Consider the following 20,099-nt stretch of genomic DNA (forward strand, 5'->3'; position numbering starts at 1 on the left):
AAGGAAACACAAGAAATTATTAATATTTATTCAGAGTGCAGTGAGGATGAGGTGGGAATAGGGTAGTCAGGGTCCTTCTTTTCACTGTTGGGCTTTCTAGATTTTTCAATTTTTTAACGATATGAAAATTTTGCCTATGTAAAAAATAAAAACAAAGTACTGCAGTCCAGTCAACACTTTTTTGTAACATAACTGCGTGCTTTATTGAGATACACAGTAAAGCAGTAATATAATACAATAGTAAGGCATATATTTGGTGAAGTCTGATATGTTGTGAAAATGCAGTAAAACTGAAGTTTAAAAAAATAATTAGTAAATGTTACAGTGTTGGTGTTAAAACACAATATATTATGATACTCAAGTAAGAACCCAGTACCTGAAAACAATGACATAACATGCCAGGTGATGTTTATGCTTCAGTTACATTGGTTATGATTTACAGTTTAATACTCGGTGGTTATAAAGAACACGAAACAATGTCCAACTTATGCTTAAAATGTAGCAATAAAGCTCTCAGTTTTTATTCAAATATTTTGACAGACTCACTCCAGAACTAATGTCTAAAAGATAAAATAAAACAAAAGATTAAAACAAAATTAAGCCCTCTATTTACCTCTGATTTTAGAATGAAACTTAAACTTCTTAGTAGGAAGTAAAGTAACCCCTTGTTTTAAATCACGGTTAAAAAAAAATCCTCGGGTAAAGAAAAAGTACAGCATCACATAAAGGAAATGCAAGACTAAAATCAAATCTTCATGTAATTTGTTACCTTAGAGCTTTGGGTTTTCTTTTGGAAATTATGAACAAAAACAAAAATGGAGGGAAATGTTCTCACAATGGACAGGTGGTGAAGCTGTGAAATCAGGTGTGCACAATTATTAGGAACACCCCAAAACCAAAGTGAGGTAGAAATAGCATGAGAAGCCATGTCTGATGTTAATTATCATTAGTAAAATAAGGAACAAAACCCACTCTCCAAAAGTTAATTACACTTGATGTAAGAGGTAACAGATTTGCAAAATGATAGGTCACACAGTGATTTCTATTGAATGAATGATTTAAAAAAGTGAAAGACTAATAAGATGAAATGAAAGAGTAAAGCTTTTTCCTACCAGTTAGTCGTCTTGAGCGTTCTCCTCTGCTTGAATGATTTGTTTATTAATGTATTTAACCTGCCTAATCCACCAGAAAGGGTTTGGAGTACCTTTTGGAACATTTAAATCAATTTGCGTTCCCACTTACAAACCTGCCTGGAGTTACTTGTAGAGAAATGCCAAGGAGGGAAACGTGATTCATGGGCTTCTGGGTGGATATTGAACAGTACCACAATGTGACGGGGCTACTGTGTTACACATTTTCACTAAGGGTTGTTTTAAATTAAGTCTTGTGGCATTTACAAACTCATTACAATGGGGAAAAAAATCTTCAAAAACTGGAAAACCAAGACACCCACTGCTGTTTGACTGTGAGAAAAGAACAGTTGTAATTATAAAGCTCTCTCTGTGAGGTTATGAACATTCATCCAATCCCTTACGTCAAGAGGGGCCTGCTCCCTCTGAGGGATTGGCTGGGAAGCCACAGCCCTCCAGCCCTACCATAGTCCTCCTCCTGCCTGGGAATTAAAAATGCCTTCGGATGCTCTGATTTTCACTGAAGCATCATTAAATTTAAACCGTGGCATTGCCAGCAGCAGGAAGCTGAATACATCAACCAGCGGATTACTCTGACATAATAAGTCCTGTGTATTCATTCATATGTCCCTTAAAAAAATCCAGTACTCTAGTTGTCAGTGGAAAGTTTAAAATGAGAAACATCTGGAGGCCCAGACAATGTTTTAGTGCGGTAGTTTCCTTCTGGCTTCAGGCTCCAGGGAAAATTCATTGTAGACCCAAGTAGGTAAGCCTGGATGACCAGAAGCGATTTCTTTCCATTAGGACTTGGCAAGAACATTTGAACAAGGAATTTAAAAGGTCTCTTGAAATTCATATCTATTTATCTATATACCCATAGTATTTACATACTTATAGACATATAGACGTGTAACACGGAAACCCACAGCCAGTCCCACTCAGTCAACAATTCCAAAAGAGCGATATGAAGTAGTCATTTGGTGGTGTTAGAGGAAGTCCTATCTTAAATATGCAAGAAAAAAAAGCCACGAATCTCATATGGATATCACGCTAAAAGGATGCAAAACAATGTGCTGCCTCAGTGTGTGTGTGTGTGTGTGTGGTGTGTGTGTGTGTGTGGTGTGTGTGTATGTGTTTGTTTTTAGGGGTTTTTATAAACAACTTTTTTTTATAAAGCACACTTTAGTTTACAATCTTTCTTTATAACTGTTATAAATTTTTAAACAACCCAAAATGCGTTCCATATAAAGAAATGGCAAGTTATTTAGCTATCAAGATTTTACATGTAGTTTTCTTATAACTTTTTTTGTACAATTGCATAGACGTGTAAAACCTGCCATTGTTAACAAAACAATAACAGACTTAGAAACTACTGAAATCTACAGTATAGTACCACTACCCTTCACAAAAATATAGATTTGTTTTTCTTGTAAACTCTTACTGTCTAACCCTCTTTGTTGTACGAATGTTATAAACCAGGCGGGAGTCAGGAGCTGTGAAACATTTATTCTGCCCCTTCTTCATCTGTCATGACTGAAACTAAGGACTCCATCGCTCTGCCCAAATCATCTGCCAAGTGGAAAAGGCTTCCTACATTGTGTCCTGGAAAACAAAGAGAAAGACACACTTGACACAAGGTGTAGTTATCATCACCCCAACTCTTTGTCATTTGGGAAATCATCCCCCGTTTCTAGGTGAAGACAACACAGAAGCTGCGTCGAGGGGATACACAACAGGGTTTGGTTTTTCACCAGTTTTCCAGGAAGAAGCAAAGCCTTGTTAATGAAGCCATTCCACACTGTTAGTATCAGCCTCATATTGGATCAGGCTCCTATAGTGTCATATAAATGGAAAAAAGTCAGACTGCACTCATCTTCCCCATGAAATATATATCAAAAGGCTTCCATGGATAAGCACAAGATTCCCGTCATAAGAGGAACAATTCGTGATGGGATGTATCTTTTCCACCTTGCTGTGGGAGATTATTTACTATGTACTTGTATTAAAAATTATTTTCCTATCGAACAACCATCACCATAACTATCACCACCACCGCCGCCGCCACTCTTCTCCATCACCGTTAGCATCGCTACCATCACTACGTGTGAAATCTTGATCTCAAGGCTGTTACAAGCCGTTGGCTCACGTCTAAGGCTATGGCGGAGGTGACTGTTTTCTCTCTGCTTTTACTTGAGTTGAAAGATGAACTCTTGAATTGACCTTAGTATACACTATTAACATTTGAATTAGGAAGCTTCAGGAAAAAAAATGCTTTTCATTCCAAATTACTCAACAGCCTAATTATAAGATGACCCACATGTATAGCATGGATTTGGGTAGCCTCTGAATTCATTTTTGATCTCCTACTAAATGAGGGTTAACTATCAGAATAGCCTTCTAATAATAATATGATATGACCTATCATTAATCCCCCAGCATGGAGCATAAAAGCAGCACAATGTCCCTGGGTACTTTGTGGCAAAATTCAGATCTAGAGTAAGATAATTTGAGACATACTTTATGACTTGCCTCGTCATGTATGTCCCATATTTTTATATGGCTAATTTTAATTCTTGGACATGAGGAAATCATTCCACTATTCAAGTACTGCCTTTGAAACTAAAAATGCTTTACTAGGCTATTACTACCTTGCCATGTATCAACTTTACAGATTCCCATAATAATTGTTAAAATCCCTATAAACATTAAAGATAGACTAGGGTAGGTGTTCTATTCTAGTATTTATTTCAAGAGACATATCGTTTTTAAATATAAGAGGGGACCTGAAGAGGACTCATAGGCAGGCACTTAAACAGCGATGGCACCAGATCAAGTTAAGACTTAACTTTAATGCTGTTCAGCCATTTTTATTAAGGTGACCGAGTTTGTAACTCTCTGAGCTTTATTAGTGCAGAAAGTTTCAATGAGGACTAATTATGCTTTAAAAAAATCACTCTGGATTTTGGTTGGGGCTGCACATATAAAAACTTCTAACAAAGCATATGTACTATGCCTAGAGTAGGTCAGTAGTTTGGCAGCCCTCGGTGAAGAACAAAAATCATCTTTGGCTTTTCTAAACCATAAAAACCACAGGAAGCCATAGTGGGTCCTTTGCTACTCCTCAGAGCACAAATATCTAACTGATGCCACCGAGTTGGAGGGCTTCCCTTGTATCTACTTTTGACTGCCCAGCAACCCTGGCAAATCTGTACAGTTATTCATGTGTAATTGAAAATAGATGGACTAACTGCAAATTTTAAATTGCTTGCAATCTTAACAGCAATTAATAAAACCAGTAAAAACAAACCCCAAGACTCTTACAACCTGATACCTAAATATAATTCCAACTATTTCTCACATCTATACTATAGTATAGGCCTCCTGGTAGCTAGAAAATGTATTACAAAACATAAAACAGGGAAGAAATCATTTTTGTCTCCATCAGCTTATTGACAGTAATCAAAAAGTGCCTATTTTAGACTGTGCTAGGAGATGCAGACTGCAGTTCAAAAGATAACGAAGACAAGTAAATGCATTTATAGATGATATAGCCAGGTGGTGCTTCTACCCCTCAAAATGGTGTTCCGTTACTAACTGGAAGGAAAATTCTCGAGTCTCTTAAGAGGCATAAGTTCTAGGGGTATCTGCTATTTAAAAAGTTACCAGGTCAGAGGTTCATGGTTTTTTTTTTTTTAATTAATTAATTAATTAATTTTTGGCTGTGTTGGGTCTTTGTTGCTGCGTGAGCTTTCTCTAGTTGCGGAGAGCAGGGGCTACTACTCTTCGTTGAGGTGCGCGGGCTTCTCATTGCGGTGGCTTCTCTTGTTGCGGAGCACGGGCTCTAGGGATGTGGGCTTCAGTAGTTGCAGCATGCGGGCTCAGTAGTTGTGGTGCACGGGCTTAGTTGCTCCGTGGCATGTGGGATCTTCCCAGACCAGGGCTTGAACCCGTGTCCCCAGCATTTGCAGGCGGATTCCTAATCAGTGTGCCACCAGGGAAGTCCCAGGTTCATGATTCTTAATACACCATACCTACTCCCACAAAATGTTAGGTGGCCTTTAACCTGTCCAGACGGTTAAGTGTTCAGAATTGACCTCATGGCCATCCCTATGCTAGAAGAATGAACGTTCTGAGTCACCTCACCATATGTATATGATGCCTTTCATTACTTTGTTTACAAATACCTGCTTCATCAGAATAACAATTCCAGTGTTTTCCATGGAGGTTTTCCTTAGAGCCAGGAAAAAAAATTCTATCTGACTAAATGCTGCCCCAAAGAATCATATACCTCAACCCGCTGGAGGCATAGAACCACACACAGATAGGGAATTGGGACACAAAATAGATTTGTATCCTGCTTCTGTTATCCGTGCGTGTAAGGCAGAACATTAGTGGATCATTAATTTTACCTGACAGATTTTTCTAAAGTCAAAATGAAAATCTTGTGCTATGAGCGTGAGAGGCCCTGGAAAACAGGCAGGATGCAGGCATCTGCGATTAGCTTCAGGCACAAGTAGACATAAAAATACGTCTATAGACGTACTTAATCCATTCTTAAGCAAGGATTGTTGAAGAGAATGCGTTTAACATTAGGGTAGTTGTATGTTTTTCCAAGTTGGTGCAAAGTGCGACACGTGGACTCTCACGTGCCACCTCTGCCTCAGGAGTTGTTCGCTGCAGTGATTGGAATTGAGACTTTCTGGCAGAGACCCAAGACCTCAATAGCAATCTGGCACTGTTTTTTAAAAAATACTGTTCCCAAAGAAATGGTGAGCACTCAACTGGCCAAAGCAAAGCCAGAATACTGCAGTGAAATGTGCTTATCTTTTCTTCTCTGTAATTTAATCTTTGAAAAGATATCTGGTCTGCAGTACATTTGGGGTATTTTCATAGCATTAAAAAAAATCACTATTGTTTTGATTCTCTGGCTTTCTGAAAACTTATCTGACTATAATACACCTCAGGTAGTACAGTTTCCAAATGCCTATGTGACTTCAGTTATATGTGCTGGCCTTTTCTAAAATTCGTTTATGAGAGACACATGTTTAGGGTGGTTAAAAATATGGTGCAACTTTTTACCACAAGTTAAAATAAATTTTAAGGGGCACTTACCATCAGAATGAACCCAAGACGTCTCACATAAGAAGGCAAACCGTCAGGAGCATTCAATGCTTCACCAATTCAGGTTTCCTGTTTCTCCTCCCAGCCCACCGCTCCCTCCCTTGGACCCCACAAGCCTTGGAAGGGAGCACTGGTGTAGACACACTGAAGGATCGTTCAGTTGATTAGACCTGCATGGCATGGCACTGGCAGAATTTCCAGTATGATGTTTAAATGAATCAGTGGCTACTCCTGTCCATCTGTTGCTAAGGATCCAGAACCTTCTCATATAAGGACTCCCCACCCGTACAACCTGTCTCCCACAATAGTACACGCTATTGCCATCCATGGGAGAGCTTTCCTTCTTGCGTCCTTCATACTAAACTCTTGGTAAGGACAATCTTGTTTCACTTGGGCTGTCACTCAACACTTTGTCATCCAATGTCATTTCATTAGGTAATTCAATGTTTAGCTAATATTTCTGGTAGAACAAAAGTATGAAGCAGCTTTTACTGTAAAACCCCAAACCACATTCAGTGATAATGCTGTACCCTACCTATAAAAGGCATTAAAAAAATCCCTCAAGACTCCAAGATTCACTTTTTATCCCTAATTGGTTATTGTTTTATCTGGCTCAAAATGCCAAGTAAAGAAAAAAAGCATCCTCTAAAGGGCAAGTTGAGATGACATATGCTTTTCACACACCATTTTCTAAGTGGCAGTAAAGCACACAGTTAAGAGTGTGACTCTGGACCCAGACTGCGTGGATTCAAATCCTGGCTCTGTCACCTTGGACACGTTGCTTACCCTTTCATTGACTCAGTTTCCTTATCTGTAAAATGGGGTTAATAAGAGTACCTACCTCATAGGATTGTCCTGAAGATTACATAATGAAAAAGATGGCAAGTGCTTAGAAAAGTCCTTGACACACAGTAAGTGCTCAAAAAAATGTTAGCTAAAGTGGGAAAGAAAGAGTGTAGGCACCAGGAAAAAGAAAACAAAAACAAAATGAAGTCATCCCTGAAGAATAAAAACCAAGGGCACTGGCAGAAAATGCTAGGGTCCTGGAAGTAGAAGGAAGCTTTATGACTCATCAGTTATGTTCGAGGCTAAATGTAGTTTGAAGATTTTGTTTGTGTTGCAAATGGCAACAGATGATGAACTTCAGGACTCCAACCTAGGGACTACGAAGCGTTGCCATTTAAAAGAGATTCCTGTTCCCCCAACCCCTGGTCCTGTTGTCATGGTGATGACAATGACAGTGAACATTTGAGGAATGTTCCTCATAAGCTGCAAGTGGAGAGGTGACTACCATCCTTACATGATGACACGTGTAATACACACATGGGCGTGCACGCACACAATTCTTACACAAACGCCAAACATAGAAAGCGGGATGAGACAGACAGAAGCCATGGCCGTGAGCCTGAATCTCACTAACCTCTCTCATTGGCTTCCCAGGGGTATTTCTTCCTTTAATAATAGAGAGAGGAAGAGGCAGAGATATCAGAAAGGAAAAAAAAAAAGCATAAATATACAGTTTCATACCAATTTGCTTCTTTTACCAAACAAACGTTGAGATGACAATTCATTTATCCCCTTCTGGAAAAAAAATAAAAACAAAAACACCCAAAAGACACATCCAGTCAAATAACCTTTACATACACTTAAAGTCGGTGTAAACAGATAACATGATCCAGGAGACATCACTCATAGAATCCATAGAGCTCACATGTTCAACTGGATGAAAGCTGGCACAGCATAGAAATCTGACAAATTGAGCACTGTTTTCAAGGGCAACTGTAGAATCTCAAGTTTACTGTCCAAAAATCTCAGAATCTCTTTATTGTCCACTTGACAACCACCACACCAAAACAAACAGTAGTTGGTTTCAGGTGCCAAAAATCTGCACTCCAAATGCGAGGTAGAACACTGCATAGAGGCTAGACTCCATCCTCTTGGGAGAAGCTGTTCTATCTGATAGAAGCTGAGCATGTCCATGATGGGACTGGGGGCACTGGAGAAAATTGCAACAAAGTGGGAAGGAGATAAGTCCCACTTATGGGCAAGCCATGGAGCCAGATTCAGAAATGAGTCTTCACCTTCCTCCTCATGATTCAGCAGATACCAGGAGCCTTGAGGGTCAGCCAAAGACCCTCTGGCCTTGTTTGTTTTATAGAATCCTGTATCTGTATGCAGTTATTTATTTTTGAAAAGCAGGTTCTGATGAGAAAGTTTTTCTATGCTAATATTTATAACCGGACAGAAAATTAGGGACCACTGACCATACCTGGCATGTCTTGGGCATGCGATTTCTGGGGTCTCCAAAGTGAAATACTGGTTTTCAAACTTTGGCTTTAGCATTGGGCCACTTTCTACAACGTTCTTATCTGCAATCCAGTACTTAGAGCAGAAACAAGCAGAGCTGTGAGAGATCTTGTGCAGCATCTCCCTTTCCCCTGACACACTCCAAGAAGACCTATGACCCCCTGAAACAATTTGAGTACTAGTCTAGAACGAAGAGGTATTGAGCTACTAAATCCAAAAGAAACTTTTTTGTTTGTTTGTTTGTTTGTTTTTTGCGGTACGCGGGCCTCTCACTGCTGTGGCCTCTCTCATCGCGGAGCACAGGCTCCGGACGCGCAGGCTCAGCGGCCATGGCTCACGGGCCCAGCCGCTCCGCGGCACGCGGGATCTTCCCGGACCGGGGCACGAACCCGCATCCCCTGCATCGGCAGGCGGGCTCTCAACCACTGTGCCACCAGGGAAGCCCTGTGTTACCATTTTTAAGGGAACTCTACTTTAAATTTTTTTAAAAAAAATTATGTACTTGGTAGTATCATAGATTCAATTAAAATATTTTGAGTTTCTTTTACATGTGATGTAATAGCCAAATTAATATGGGCACAATTCATTAAGCTAATATACTTATTTTGAAAGTGTACTTGTTTGGGAAAAGAAGCTTTTTGAACAGTTGACTCTCAACCGCTGCGCCACCAGGGAAGCCCCCAAAAGAAACTTTCTAAAACTCAAGTTTAGTGTTTAAAACTTCTGGTGTACATTTTAAGGTTTTCTAAGTATGACCCTCCCCCTGTCTTTGCCTTCCTTCTGAATTGTCCCGAGTCAGAGATTTCTTGGGGATACAGAAACTGCATGCTTGACGATGTAATAAACATGGTCAAGGTATTTGATGCTCCTCAAACCAGGAGAAAGAGAGAGATGCTCCTCAGTGGTGGGTGTTCCCAGTGGTAGGCCCATAGCAGACGATGGGGAAAAGGGAGGGGGGAGAACAGCATTTCATCCTTGATGGTGCACACCAACCCCAGCAGGAATTAGTCATCCATTCTTTTTCACTTCATTAGCAAAATTTTAAAAATTTTCTACTTCATGGTTATACTGTCTGGTGGTAGAATTAATTCTCCTTCCCTGCAAGACTGTGAGCTCCCTGAAGGCAGGGTCCACATGTTGCTCACCTACCTCTCTCTCCCTGATACCTCTACTATACCTCGATGCTACATGTTAATTTGGTAAATGCTGGCTGAACTAAATTAGGTAGCCACTAGGTCATGGCCAAGAGTCCTTGGATGCTTTAGGCTACTTGGCCTTGCCTGCGATCCTTTAGCTTGGATGCCAAGGGCTGTAGCTGCGTCTGGCTTGTAACTTGGGCCTATTTTTCTTTTTCTTTTTTTTTAAACTGAAGTATAGCTGATTAACAATGTTGTGTTAGTTTCAGGTGTACAGCAAAGTGATTCAGTTATATATGTATATATATATTCTTTTTCTGATTCTTTTCCCTGATAGGTTATTACAAAATATTGAGTGTAGTTCCCTGTGCTATACAGTAGGTCCTTGACTTGGGTCTATTTTTAAAACCTCAGAACCTCAGGAAGGACAGTGTTGTTAGAAAGCAATGTGATTTTAGCTTTAGAATGTAATTACGGTTCCTAGAATGATAAAGGTTATGTATCTTTATTAATTCTTCAACAAGGACTATTCAAAGCTCAGTATCAACTGGTCACTGCTGAAGATGAAGCAGACGATTTGGGTTTTGTTTCAGGTACTTCTTCAGAAACCATGTTTTCTGTAAAATGGACCTCCCAGAGCTATGTGATCCCTGACCTCTTTCAAAATCCTCCCTCGCGGGCTTCCCTGGTGGCGCAGTGGTTGAGAGTCTGCCTGCCAATGCAGGGGACACGGGTTCATGCCCTGGTCCGGGAGGATCCCACATGCCGCGGAGCAGCTGGGCCCGTGAGCCATGGCCGCTGAGCCTGCGCGTCCGGGGCCTGTGCTTCGCAACGGGAGAGGCCACAACAGTGAGACGCCCGCGTACCACCAAAAAAAAAAAAAAAAAAAAAAAATTCCTCCCTCGCCACTTGGGTTCCAATGTGCTCATTAGCATAGTACAAAGGGAAGTCCGCTTCTTGTTTAAAAAGAGTTAAATGTTTTCTACTTGTATCAGAAATACTTTCTACACTGATAAAATAGACGCTCGCTGGTTGCACCATTAAAAACATTCTTTACCAATAAATAAAGTGCCAAATAAAAGGTTTATGTGAAAAACACATTGTTTGCAAATGAGTTTCCTTAGACCTTCGGTTAGGGGGTCCATCTGGCAATGCAGTATGCTGTCAGGAAATGAATCAAGAGAAACAGGAAGTGTGCTGGGGAGTCCTGAGTCTAAAGAAAGGGCTTGGTCAGGTCTGCAGAAGTCTCGTTTCCTCAGGCAGTGCAAACTTGAGAGGATTGGCTGTAATTCATTTTTCACAGTCAGAATCGCAGGACGTTACTGTTTCTGAGTATCTTTATGAGCTTCTTTTTACCTCAGTTCACTGACTTTTTAAAAAAGTTAAGGAATAATGAGTCCCTTTTTAGGACTTCTGTTTCATTACAAGTGAAAGAAGATTGAAATGGCTATACTTCATTGAAAATGCAGGATCTTTGGTGAAGACGGATATAAACGCATAAATCAATTCAAAAGCACAGTTTTCTTGAGCTGAAAGTTGACCAGCACTGAAATCTGTGACTGTATGTATGTGATGAGCTAGAGTGGACAACAATTTAATGATGTAAAGTCGGGGTTGGCACATTTTCTCTGTAAAGGGCCAGATAGCTATAAATACTTCGGGCTTTGCCAGTCACGCAGTCTCCATAGCGGCTATTCAGCCCTGCCACAACTACTCTGCCCTTGGAGTGAGAAAGCCCCGTAGACAATATGTAAGTGAATGGGGGTGGCTGTGTTATGATGAAACCTTATTTATAAAGAGTTGGCCCGTGGACTGCAGTTTGCTGGCCCCTGGTGTAAAGGAGCAACAGCTCAGATCCTTTCTGGAAGCCAAGAGGAAAGGGAAGGGAGCCTGCAAGGGGGGGCCAGGATGCTTCCATCTGTCTTTGCTCTTTATGTTGCTCTTCCATAAAAGTCACAGACAAGACTTGAATTTTAGAAGATGGCAGGTTTTGCAAAGCGGTTGGCTTTCTAATTTAGAGGCGTTTAACAGAATGTATGGGGCCTTATTTAGGAGGGGGGAGTATGAGAGGGAGAGGATGGCATGGGCTGTTGGGGATAAAAATAATGTGGCACAGGTCAGCAGGTAAGAGATTATACAGGCAGCAGCAATACCCGCATAACAGTGCTAACTGCTTCCTGAGTTGTCTTACTGCACATCTTGGATCCTATCGTTAATCCATGTCCAGTGGCACCTAAATTTTACAGAGACCAATACCATACCCCTCACTAGTGAAGCGTTTTCTTTCAGGAATGCACATGCATCGAACAAACTGTTTGTTAGACTGCTAAACTATCAGAGACGTATGGACAAATCGCTTAAAGAGTTGATTTTAGGGGCTTCCCTGGCGGCGCAGTGATTGAGAGTCTGCCTGCCGATGCAGGGGATACACGGGTTCGTGCCCCGGTCTGGGAAGATCCCACATGCCGCGGAGCGAATGGGCCCGTGAGCCATGGCCGCTGAGCCTGCGCGTCCAGAGCCTGTGCTCCGCAACGGGAGAGGCCACAGCAGTGAGAGGCCCGCGTACCGCAAAAAGAAAAAAAAAAGAGTTGATTTTAAAACGATGTTTGTTGTTCGTCCTACCCATGTAGCCTCCCTACAGAATAATGGTGGAGATTTAGAAAGTGTCCTGTGGTAGATAATGCCTTTTATTACAGTGGAATTCAACTTCTCCATCTATATATAGACACAGGGAGAGAGTATATAGGTAGATTAAATAGGTTAGATAGAAATTGGCTAACATTCTGTGTTTAATGTACACCAAGGCCCTCAAGGTCCTCAGGTGGTTAACTAGAGCCAGAGATTCATCGGAAAAGATAGGCTCGCAAAGCTAAACAGGCACACGTTCACGCCTTGAACTCCCTGCGGTTTATAGTGGCTACGAGGCAGGATAGTGCTGGCTATCACTTGATCACTAAGCGGAGAAGCGTGCAGCCTCCTTTATTAATTTGTATAACAGTTTAGCAAGGCCATCAAGATAAGAGCTGAAGCCTAGAAGCCTAATTGAACCTGCTGAAGAGCCACGAATGAGGCTCTTCACTTCTTTGGGCATCCAGGTACTTCTAGTGGAAATGAAAGGTGAAGAGTAGCTGATACCTGAACACTTAGCGCGACGTCAAAATTGTGGGAAAGGGGAACAAAAAAGTTGTGAATTTAAAGTACAGAAGAACTCCCCTATCTATATGCTTTATATTTACGAAAAACATAATATTGAAAAAATGTCTTTTCCTCTGTGGGCGATTATCTAGCAGGGTTAAGTAAACCATGAGGTGGTATTTAATAGCACATTTCCACTAAATGTCAGACCTCTGGCTCTAACATCTGTTTTAAGTTACTAAAATAGCTGTCCGAAACAGCTGTAGCAAGCGTGAACTTCATTTTTTGTAACACAACAATGGGAACGTGGATGCAGATTTAGATTGAAAATACAGTGTTCTCTAAGATACTAGCAAGGTCTTGGCAGAAACTTACGTGGTAAAACTTTTTTTTTTTTTTTTTTTTTTTGCGGTACGCGGGCCTCTCACTGTTGTGGCCTCTCCCGTTGCGAAGCACAGGCTCCGGACGCACAGGCTCAGCGGCCATGGCTCACGGGCCCAGCCGCTCCGCGGCATGTGGGATCTTCCCGGACTGGGGCACAAACCCGTGTCCCCTGCATCGGCAGGCGGACTCTCAACCACTGTACCACCAGGGAAGCCCCAAAACTTTTAAAATATAATTTTTGTCAAAAAGATATTCACCTAGGCAAGGAAAACTGAGATCAGTTAGATCAGTATTTTTAAACAACTGGATCAGAAAATCAATATGGTGGGTTGCAACCAGCATTTTATTTTTAAATAAAACAGAGAAACAGTGTAAATTATACGTAGTAAAGAAAGTATTGTTTCGTGAAACTTTTGTTTCTGATCTTTGTATGTATATGTGATGGGTACACGTATATATGGCGGGTACATACATATTTGTGTGTACATACATACGCAAATAATTTGTTTTATATCTTTACCCCAGTTTAAGATGTAAAATGTTTCTCTTATTATGGATAATAGTCAGAAAAGGGCAAAAGCCACTGTTTCGAACATCAAAGATGTTAAGATGAACTTTCAAGACCCTTCCAATTTGGGAGAGTGTCTAATCCTGAGACGTTAAGAATCTCAAGAGTTTTGGCTTAATATCAACTTAACATACCTACTAATTGGTAAGATATTCCCACTAAACCCTACCATATATATATATATATATATATATATATATATATTCTCCATTCTCTCAAAATGAAAAATGCCTTTAGTTAGAAATAAAGCATCCAAAAAACCACTTTTTAAAAATGTTTATTTTTGGGGTGAAGTAGAAAAGAATAGCTTTATTGCAGGGCACCAAGCAAGGAGTCCAGGGCAGCTAGTGCTTAAAAGACCCTGAAACTCCCCGAAGGCTTTCAGGGAAGGGTTTATAAAGACAGAGTGAGGCAGGGGGTTGTGGGGGGTGTGATCAGCTCATGAACGCTCTTCTGACTGGTCAGTGGTGAGATAATTGGGAGTCGGCATCATCAACCTCTGTTTCCAACCCGTCCAGGGTCTACATGCTTGAAAAACCACTTTTTAGAGTGCATCGATGATCAGCCTATTTTTACAATGACAAGACTTTTTCTCCATTTAAATTTATGGAGAAATAGGTATGATATTGTGATTTATGAGAGGAAATATATATATATTTAGTCTTCGTCCGCCTTCCAGGCACAGCGCTCCTAAAACCCTTGGAATTTCCTGTGATGAGCAGCAGCAAGGTGTCTTTTGTTATGTTACCAAGGTGACTTCTGGAAAGCACCTAAGGATGGGGGCTGCTTGCCAGGGGAGCCAACCAAGTGATTAGAGGGTTGGAACTTTCAGTCCTACCCACCGATGTCCAGGGAGAGGAGAGGGGCTGGAGATTGAGTTCAGTCACCAGGGGCCAGTGATTTAATCAATCGTGCCTATGTAATGAAGCCTCCTTATAAACCCAAAAGGACAGGGTTAGGAGAGCTTCCGGGTTGGTGAACACGTGGAGATGTGGTGAGAGTGGTGAGCCCGGAGAGGGCGTGGAAGCTCTGCATCCTTTCCCCATGCCTTGCTCTACGCATCTCATCCATCTGGCTGTTTCTGAGTTATACCCTTTTATAATAAACCAGTGATAGTAAGTAAAATATTTCTCTGAGTTCTGTGCCCTGCTCTAGCAAATGAATTGAACCAGAAGAGGGGGTTGTTGGAATCTCTAGTCTATAGCCAGTGGGTCAGAAGCCCAACTAACAACCTGCACTTAAAATTGGCATTCTGAAGTAGGAGCTGGGGGGGGGGCAGTCTTGTGGGACTGAGACCTTAACTGGTGGAATTGGATCCTGTCTCTGGGTAGACAGAGTCAGAATCGAGTTAAATTGTAGGACATCCAGCTGGTATTGTTTGGTGGTGTGGGAAAAGAACCCCACACATTGGAATTGGGTGCAGAATCACAAGGGGCCTATGATAAGGTATAATTTGGTAGGAAGTAGCAAAAAAAAAAGAAAAGAAAATGTCAAGGTCATAGCATCACAGAAAGACCAGCCAGCTCTTCTAGCACGTTATCTACTCCCGTTATGTGTATTTTGTTTGTTTGTTTATTTGATTGTTTTCTTCAGGAAAATGAATGAATTCTCTCAGGCCACCAGGGTACTACTGAGTAAGTAGGAACTTGGTTAATGGAACGGGTATCAGACAAAGCCTGCTTATCCCCTATTTGAGAACTCAAATTAGCACTCAGGGGATGATATGCTTCCATAAGCACTAATTTAGTAAACACTATCCAGGCGGCCTGAATAGAGTTTCCTAGGTTTTCCATATAAGTAAATTAACATCAGACAAGTAAATATAACATCAGAGAGGCTGACTGCCAAATACCATATCAGAGGAGGTATATTTCTGATCTTTCATACCCATGTGGTATCCAGCTTCAGGGACTCTAAAAGGGGGATGCCAGGAGAGGGTGCAAAGATCTCACCTTAAGATAATTAGGATGGCCCAGAGAGCCATGAGCCCTGCTGTAGCCTCTCGTCTGATACTCTAGTTGTTCAGATGTGAAAGAAACTTCCCACAGAGCAGGTAAACAACCTTTCAGGTCAAGGAGCAGGGAGGAGACTCATGTCTATGACCTTCAAGGGAAAGCCTGGGGTCAGTGAAATGTGTGTGAGATGCGGGGCCCAAAGTTCTGGCCCCATGAGTAGCTGTGTGATCTTGAGGAAGACACTTGCTCTGCTTGAGGCTAAGCCATTCCTGTTTATCTAGAAGGGGGTTTCTAGGATTCTCTCATGTCCCAGACATCTCCATTACAGCAGTAATACTACTGTGCTGTGATATGAACTTCTCGGGAAGGCTGCATCCCCAACTGACCGTAGGCACCTTGACGGCAAAGAACTTGGCACTTCTACTTTGCATCCCTGACACCTCCGCTGGTACATAGTAGGTACTAGCAAAAGCTGGCAGGATCAAGGTGAATGTGTTTGATTTACGTCAAACCAGCATGTGGTCTTCTCATTATGAATCATGGCATTTTGGGAGAGGAGGCAGTGAAGATAGGATGGAGAAGAGGCTGGCAGGTGTGGGATAAGGAGGTGGGTGGAAGACAGAAGACTTTTATCTGTTAAAATCAACACATCAGAGGCGCTCAGCGGTGAAAAGATGGCTGGTGCAGACATTTAAAATTAGCTTCCCCTGACGGTTCCTTAGCAACGCTCTATCAGAACATTATTGCTTTTAATGTGCACCACACAACGTTCACTCGCACATGAAATAGCTGGGAAATGGCCATTGTTAACTGACACTGAACAAAAAGATAGGAACAACACAGGACTCAAAACAGCCTCCTCATTGCCCTTATGGAGAGGAACAAGTAGCCAGATTCTCCGCCGCCGTTCCCTCCCTGGCAGCCCATTGGGGGTGCCAATCACTGGCCACAGGGCCTTGTGCTCCCCCCCACCCTTGGTTCTCTAGAACATCCCTCTGTTTGCTCACAGGTGACTGCTGCCATTCGTTTTTTTTTTTTAATTGAAGTATAACTGACATACACCATTATATTAGTGTCAGGTGTACAACCTAGTGATCTGACATTTGTATGCACTGTGAAATGATCACCCATATTTTTTCTCTTGTGAGGAGAACTCTGAAGATTTTCTTTCTTAGCAACTTTCACACTTGCAATACAACATTATTGACTCGAGCGTCCATGCTGTCTGCCATTCTTTTTATTCATTGAAGGGGGTGGGTCAGTGACGTGTTTTATGTTAGGGCAATGAACCACTAGAAATATAGTCCAAAACACTAACAAGAGCAGCAAAATAGCTCCTTGGATGAAGTAAGGCATCTGAAGCTCATACTGGCTGGTAGGAAAAGTCAGTGCGGTAAAATGCTGTATTTTTGGTATAAGGGGCAAAATATTCAAAGTCAAAGTGATGGGAAAAATAATGTTAATGTTGAATAATATTAATATTAAGATATATTAACATTTAAATTAAATAATATTAGTGTCTTTCTTTGTGAAAATTGTATTCTATCTACGGAAGTGAAAAAAATAACGAACTAGCACACAGAGATTTAACTGTGCTTATGTTTAAATGATGGGGTAAGATACAGTTTTCAAACATACATAAAAGTCATGAGATTGCAAGCCCGAGTTCCCGCCACCACTGTACACTAGGCCTATCGCAGACCTTGCTGTATCACATAGTAGCGGTACGTCCCTGGCAAGGGCACCATCAGGGCATTAATTTCCTTGTCTGTAAAAGTCACTTAATAACTGCCCTTAAGTAAAAGCTATCTCATAATTAACTCTTCAGACTAATGTGCCAAGCAAGGAAGATATTGATACTTTATAAATATAAGTTACTATTCTTATTTCTAGAAACATCTTGATTACACAGGTATTTGAATTGAAAATACTCCAAACCAGAAATTCACATTCGAAAACAAAATCTTCTCACAACGATCCCAAACTGGCATTCTGTCAGCACCTGTTTATGTAAACATGGAAACTACACATGCTAGTTGGGTATGGAAACGAGTGGCCTACTTCCAGGAAGTGTGAGTGACTTCTGGGTAGTGGTGCTTACCTCTCGAACTAGGGAAGGAGTTGTTGAGTTGCTCCATCACTTCTTCTAACCCTGTGCTTGTGTCCTGGGGAGGACTGAGAAGATCTTCCTCACCTTAATGAAAGCAAACACAAACAATGGCAAATTACACTTAAGGAGAAAATACAGATACTAGAGAAAAGGTTCATGACGCCATTTAAAAATCCACTATTAATTCATTTTCACTCCTTCATAAATAACATAAATAAAAATAACCCCCGAAGCTTAATAATTAGGGAATTCTTTTTCCTTCACGGGAAAAAGAATTTCATGCAGGGATTTATCTACGTCATTATCTTTGGAAAAGAAAACTGTGTATCTGCTTAGAAGTTAAAGTTGCCGTAAGTTTCTTAAGCCCCATTAACAAACGTGAAATGTTTTTCTTTGTAATAAAAGATGATTATCGCACATTTGCAGCGTGTCTCTTCCAACACAAAAGAAGCATGTGACATTTTGCATTCACTTTAGGAAGGTAAGGAGTGGAGACACAGAGGTATTTTCTCCATTCTTTACTGTGACATTTAACAAAAAATACAGAGAAAACTCAAGTACCTTTAAAGTCCAACGTAATAGGGAGAAATAAAAGTTGTATGTGCCCTATATAGGAAATGAAATATTGATATTCTAAGGACTGTGTACATGGACATACTGGGACGTTATGTTCCTTTCCTTTTGTTCCATGGGGTTACTTCATCATAATTATGTTTTTTGGGGGTTTTTTTGTTTTTTTTTTGTGGTACGCGGGCCTGGCCTCTCCCGTTGCGGAGCACAGGCTCTGGACGCGCAAGCTCACCGGCCATGGCTCACGGGCCCAGCCGCTCCACGGCATGTGGGATCCTCCCGGACCGGGGCACGAACCCGTGTCCCCTGCACCGGCAGGCGGACTCCCAACCACTGCGCCACTACGGAAGCCCCCATAATTTTGTTTTTAGAGGCTTACAAAGGGAAACTTTTAAAAAAAAATTCTGAGCATTTGTTTCTGTGAGGAGAGAAGGATGATGTGGAAGGAAGGAGTTCAGGGACGGATGGGCTTCTTCTGGGGATGGGAGCATCCTTGTAGATTTTGTTGATCTGTGTCTCGACTGTTTACTCATGTGTCAAAGAAATACACCTCAAACAGCATTTGCAGTAAGGGAGAAATTTCTTAAGTGCATACAAAATTGTTTTGAACTTTGAAGGTCCTTTGAAACTAATTTTTTATAACATTCAATCTTCCAACAGTGAAAATAACTTCTTTTCAAGCTCTGTTTGTTGAGCACATTGTCACTTCCATTTAAAACAAGACCTTGCTTCAGCAGATCAACAAAAATATACACGCTTAAGGACAACCTCTGGTTCACATGTGACTTGAAAATGACTGGGGAGCCAGTGATGTAATGACTTAAATATGCCTGTCATTTCCTTTGGTCTATGCCACTTGGATTTTCATCTCTGATTATAATCCTGCATTTATTACCAAGTGTTCATCCTTCTTTCTTAAAGCATAAGCTAAAAGAATCCTTGGCAGTGCTCACCATTTAGACAAAATCCTATCCTATGTGGATGTGAGGCTGTATACCATTATTAGAAAGGAGGGCTAAGGACCTGGGGTAGACAAAACCCCTCTGATTCTGTGAGTCTCCTGGTAACATACCATAGGAAACCTCTTTGAAGTACTAAGGACAGGAAATGATTGCTACTCAGGTTATAAGGTGAAAAGGAAGTTAGATTATCTATCTGTCCATCCACATGCACATACTACTTGCTGATATTTATGCCTTTAGAAATGAAAAAATGAAATTCAGCATCTTTAGTTTCTTTTTGCCTGTGGGTTTTTAAATTTTATTTATTTCATTTTATTTATTTATTTTTGGCTGTGCTGGGTCTTCGTTGCTGCGTGCGGGCTTTCTCTAGTTGCAGCGAGCAGGGGCTACTCTTCGCTGTGGTGCGTGGGCTTCTCATCGCGGTGGCTTCTCTTGTTGCGAGCACGGGCTCTAGGTCTGTGGGCTTCAGTAGTTGTGGCACGCGGGCTTAGTTGCTCCCCGGCATGTGCTAACTTCCCAGACCAGGGCTCGAACCCGTGTCCCCTGAATTGGCAGGCGGATTCTTAACCACTGTGCCACCAGGGAAGCCCCTTGCCCATGGTTTTAAACTACCATCATCTGGAAAGGATGGAATGAATGAAATATTGCCAGAAGGAACAGGATGCTGACAGGTGCAGGGTTGATTACATCTCTGTTCCATTACCAATGCAAAATTTTGCCG

At 41.3% G+C, this 20,099-nt stretch overlaps 1 protein-coding gene across 6 annotated transcripts in view; it reads right to left on the reverse strand.

Moving 5' to 3' along the window:
• Nucleotides 1–219: 219 nt before the first annotated feature.
• Nucleotides 220–20,099, reverse strand: part of DMD (dystrophin) — a 2,064,872-nt gene continuing 2,044,992 nt past the window's right edge. For 2 of the 6 annotated variants that reach the window (XM_082609528.1, XM_082609527.1), the window contains 3 exons: nucleotides 17,838–17,930; nucleotides 7,672–7,703; nucleotides 2,638–2,732 (listed from right to left, as the gene is read on the reverse strand). In XM_082609528.1, coding sequence (XP_082465654.1) covers nucleotides 2,721–2,732; nucleotides 7,672–7,703; nucleotides 17,838–17,930 — 137 coding nt within the window. In that variant the 3' untranslated portion in view covers nucleotides 2,638–2,720. Of the gene's footprint in view, nucleotides 2,733–2,792; nucleotides 7,704–17,837; nucleotides 17,931–20,099 lie in introns of those variants that run through there. The other 4 variants (XM_082609526.1, XM_082609525.1, XM_082609524.1 and 1 more) reach the window with 3 other exon arrangements.

Source organism: Mesoplodon mirus (assembly GCF_964341445.2).
Source record: "Mesoplodon mirus genome assembly, chromosome: X".
NCBI classification, from domain to species: Eukaryota; Metazoa; Chordata; class Mammalia; order Artiodactyla; family Ziphiidae; genus Mesoplodon; species Mesoplodon mirus.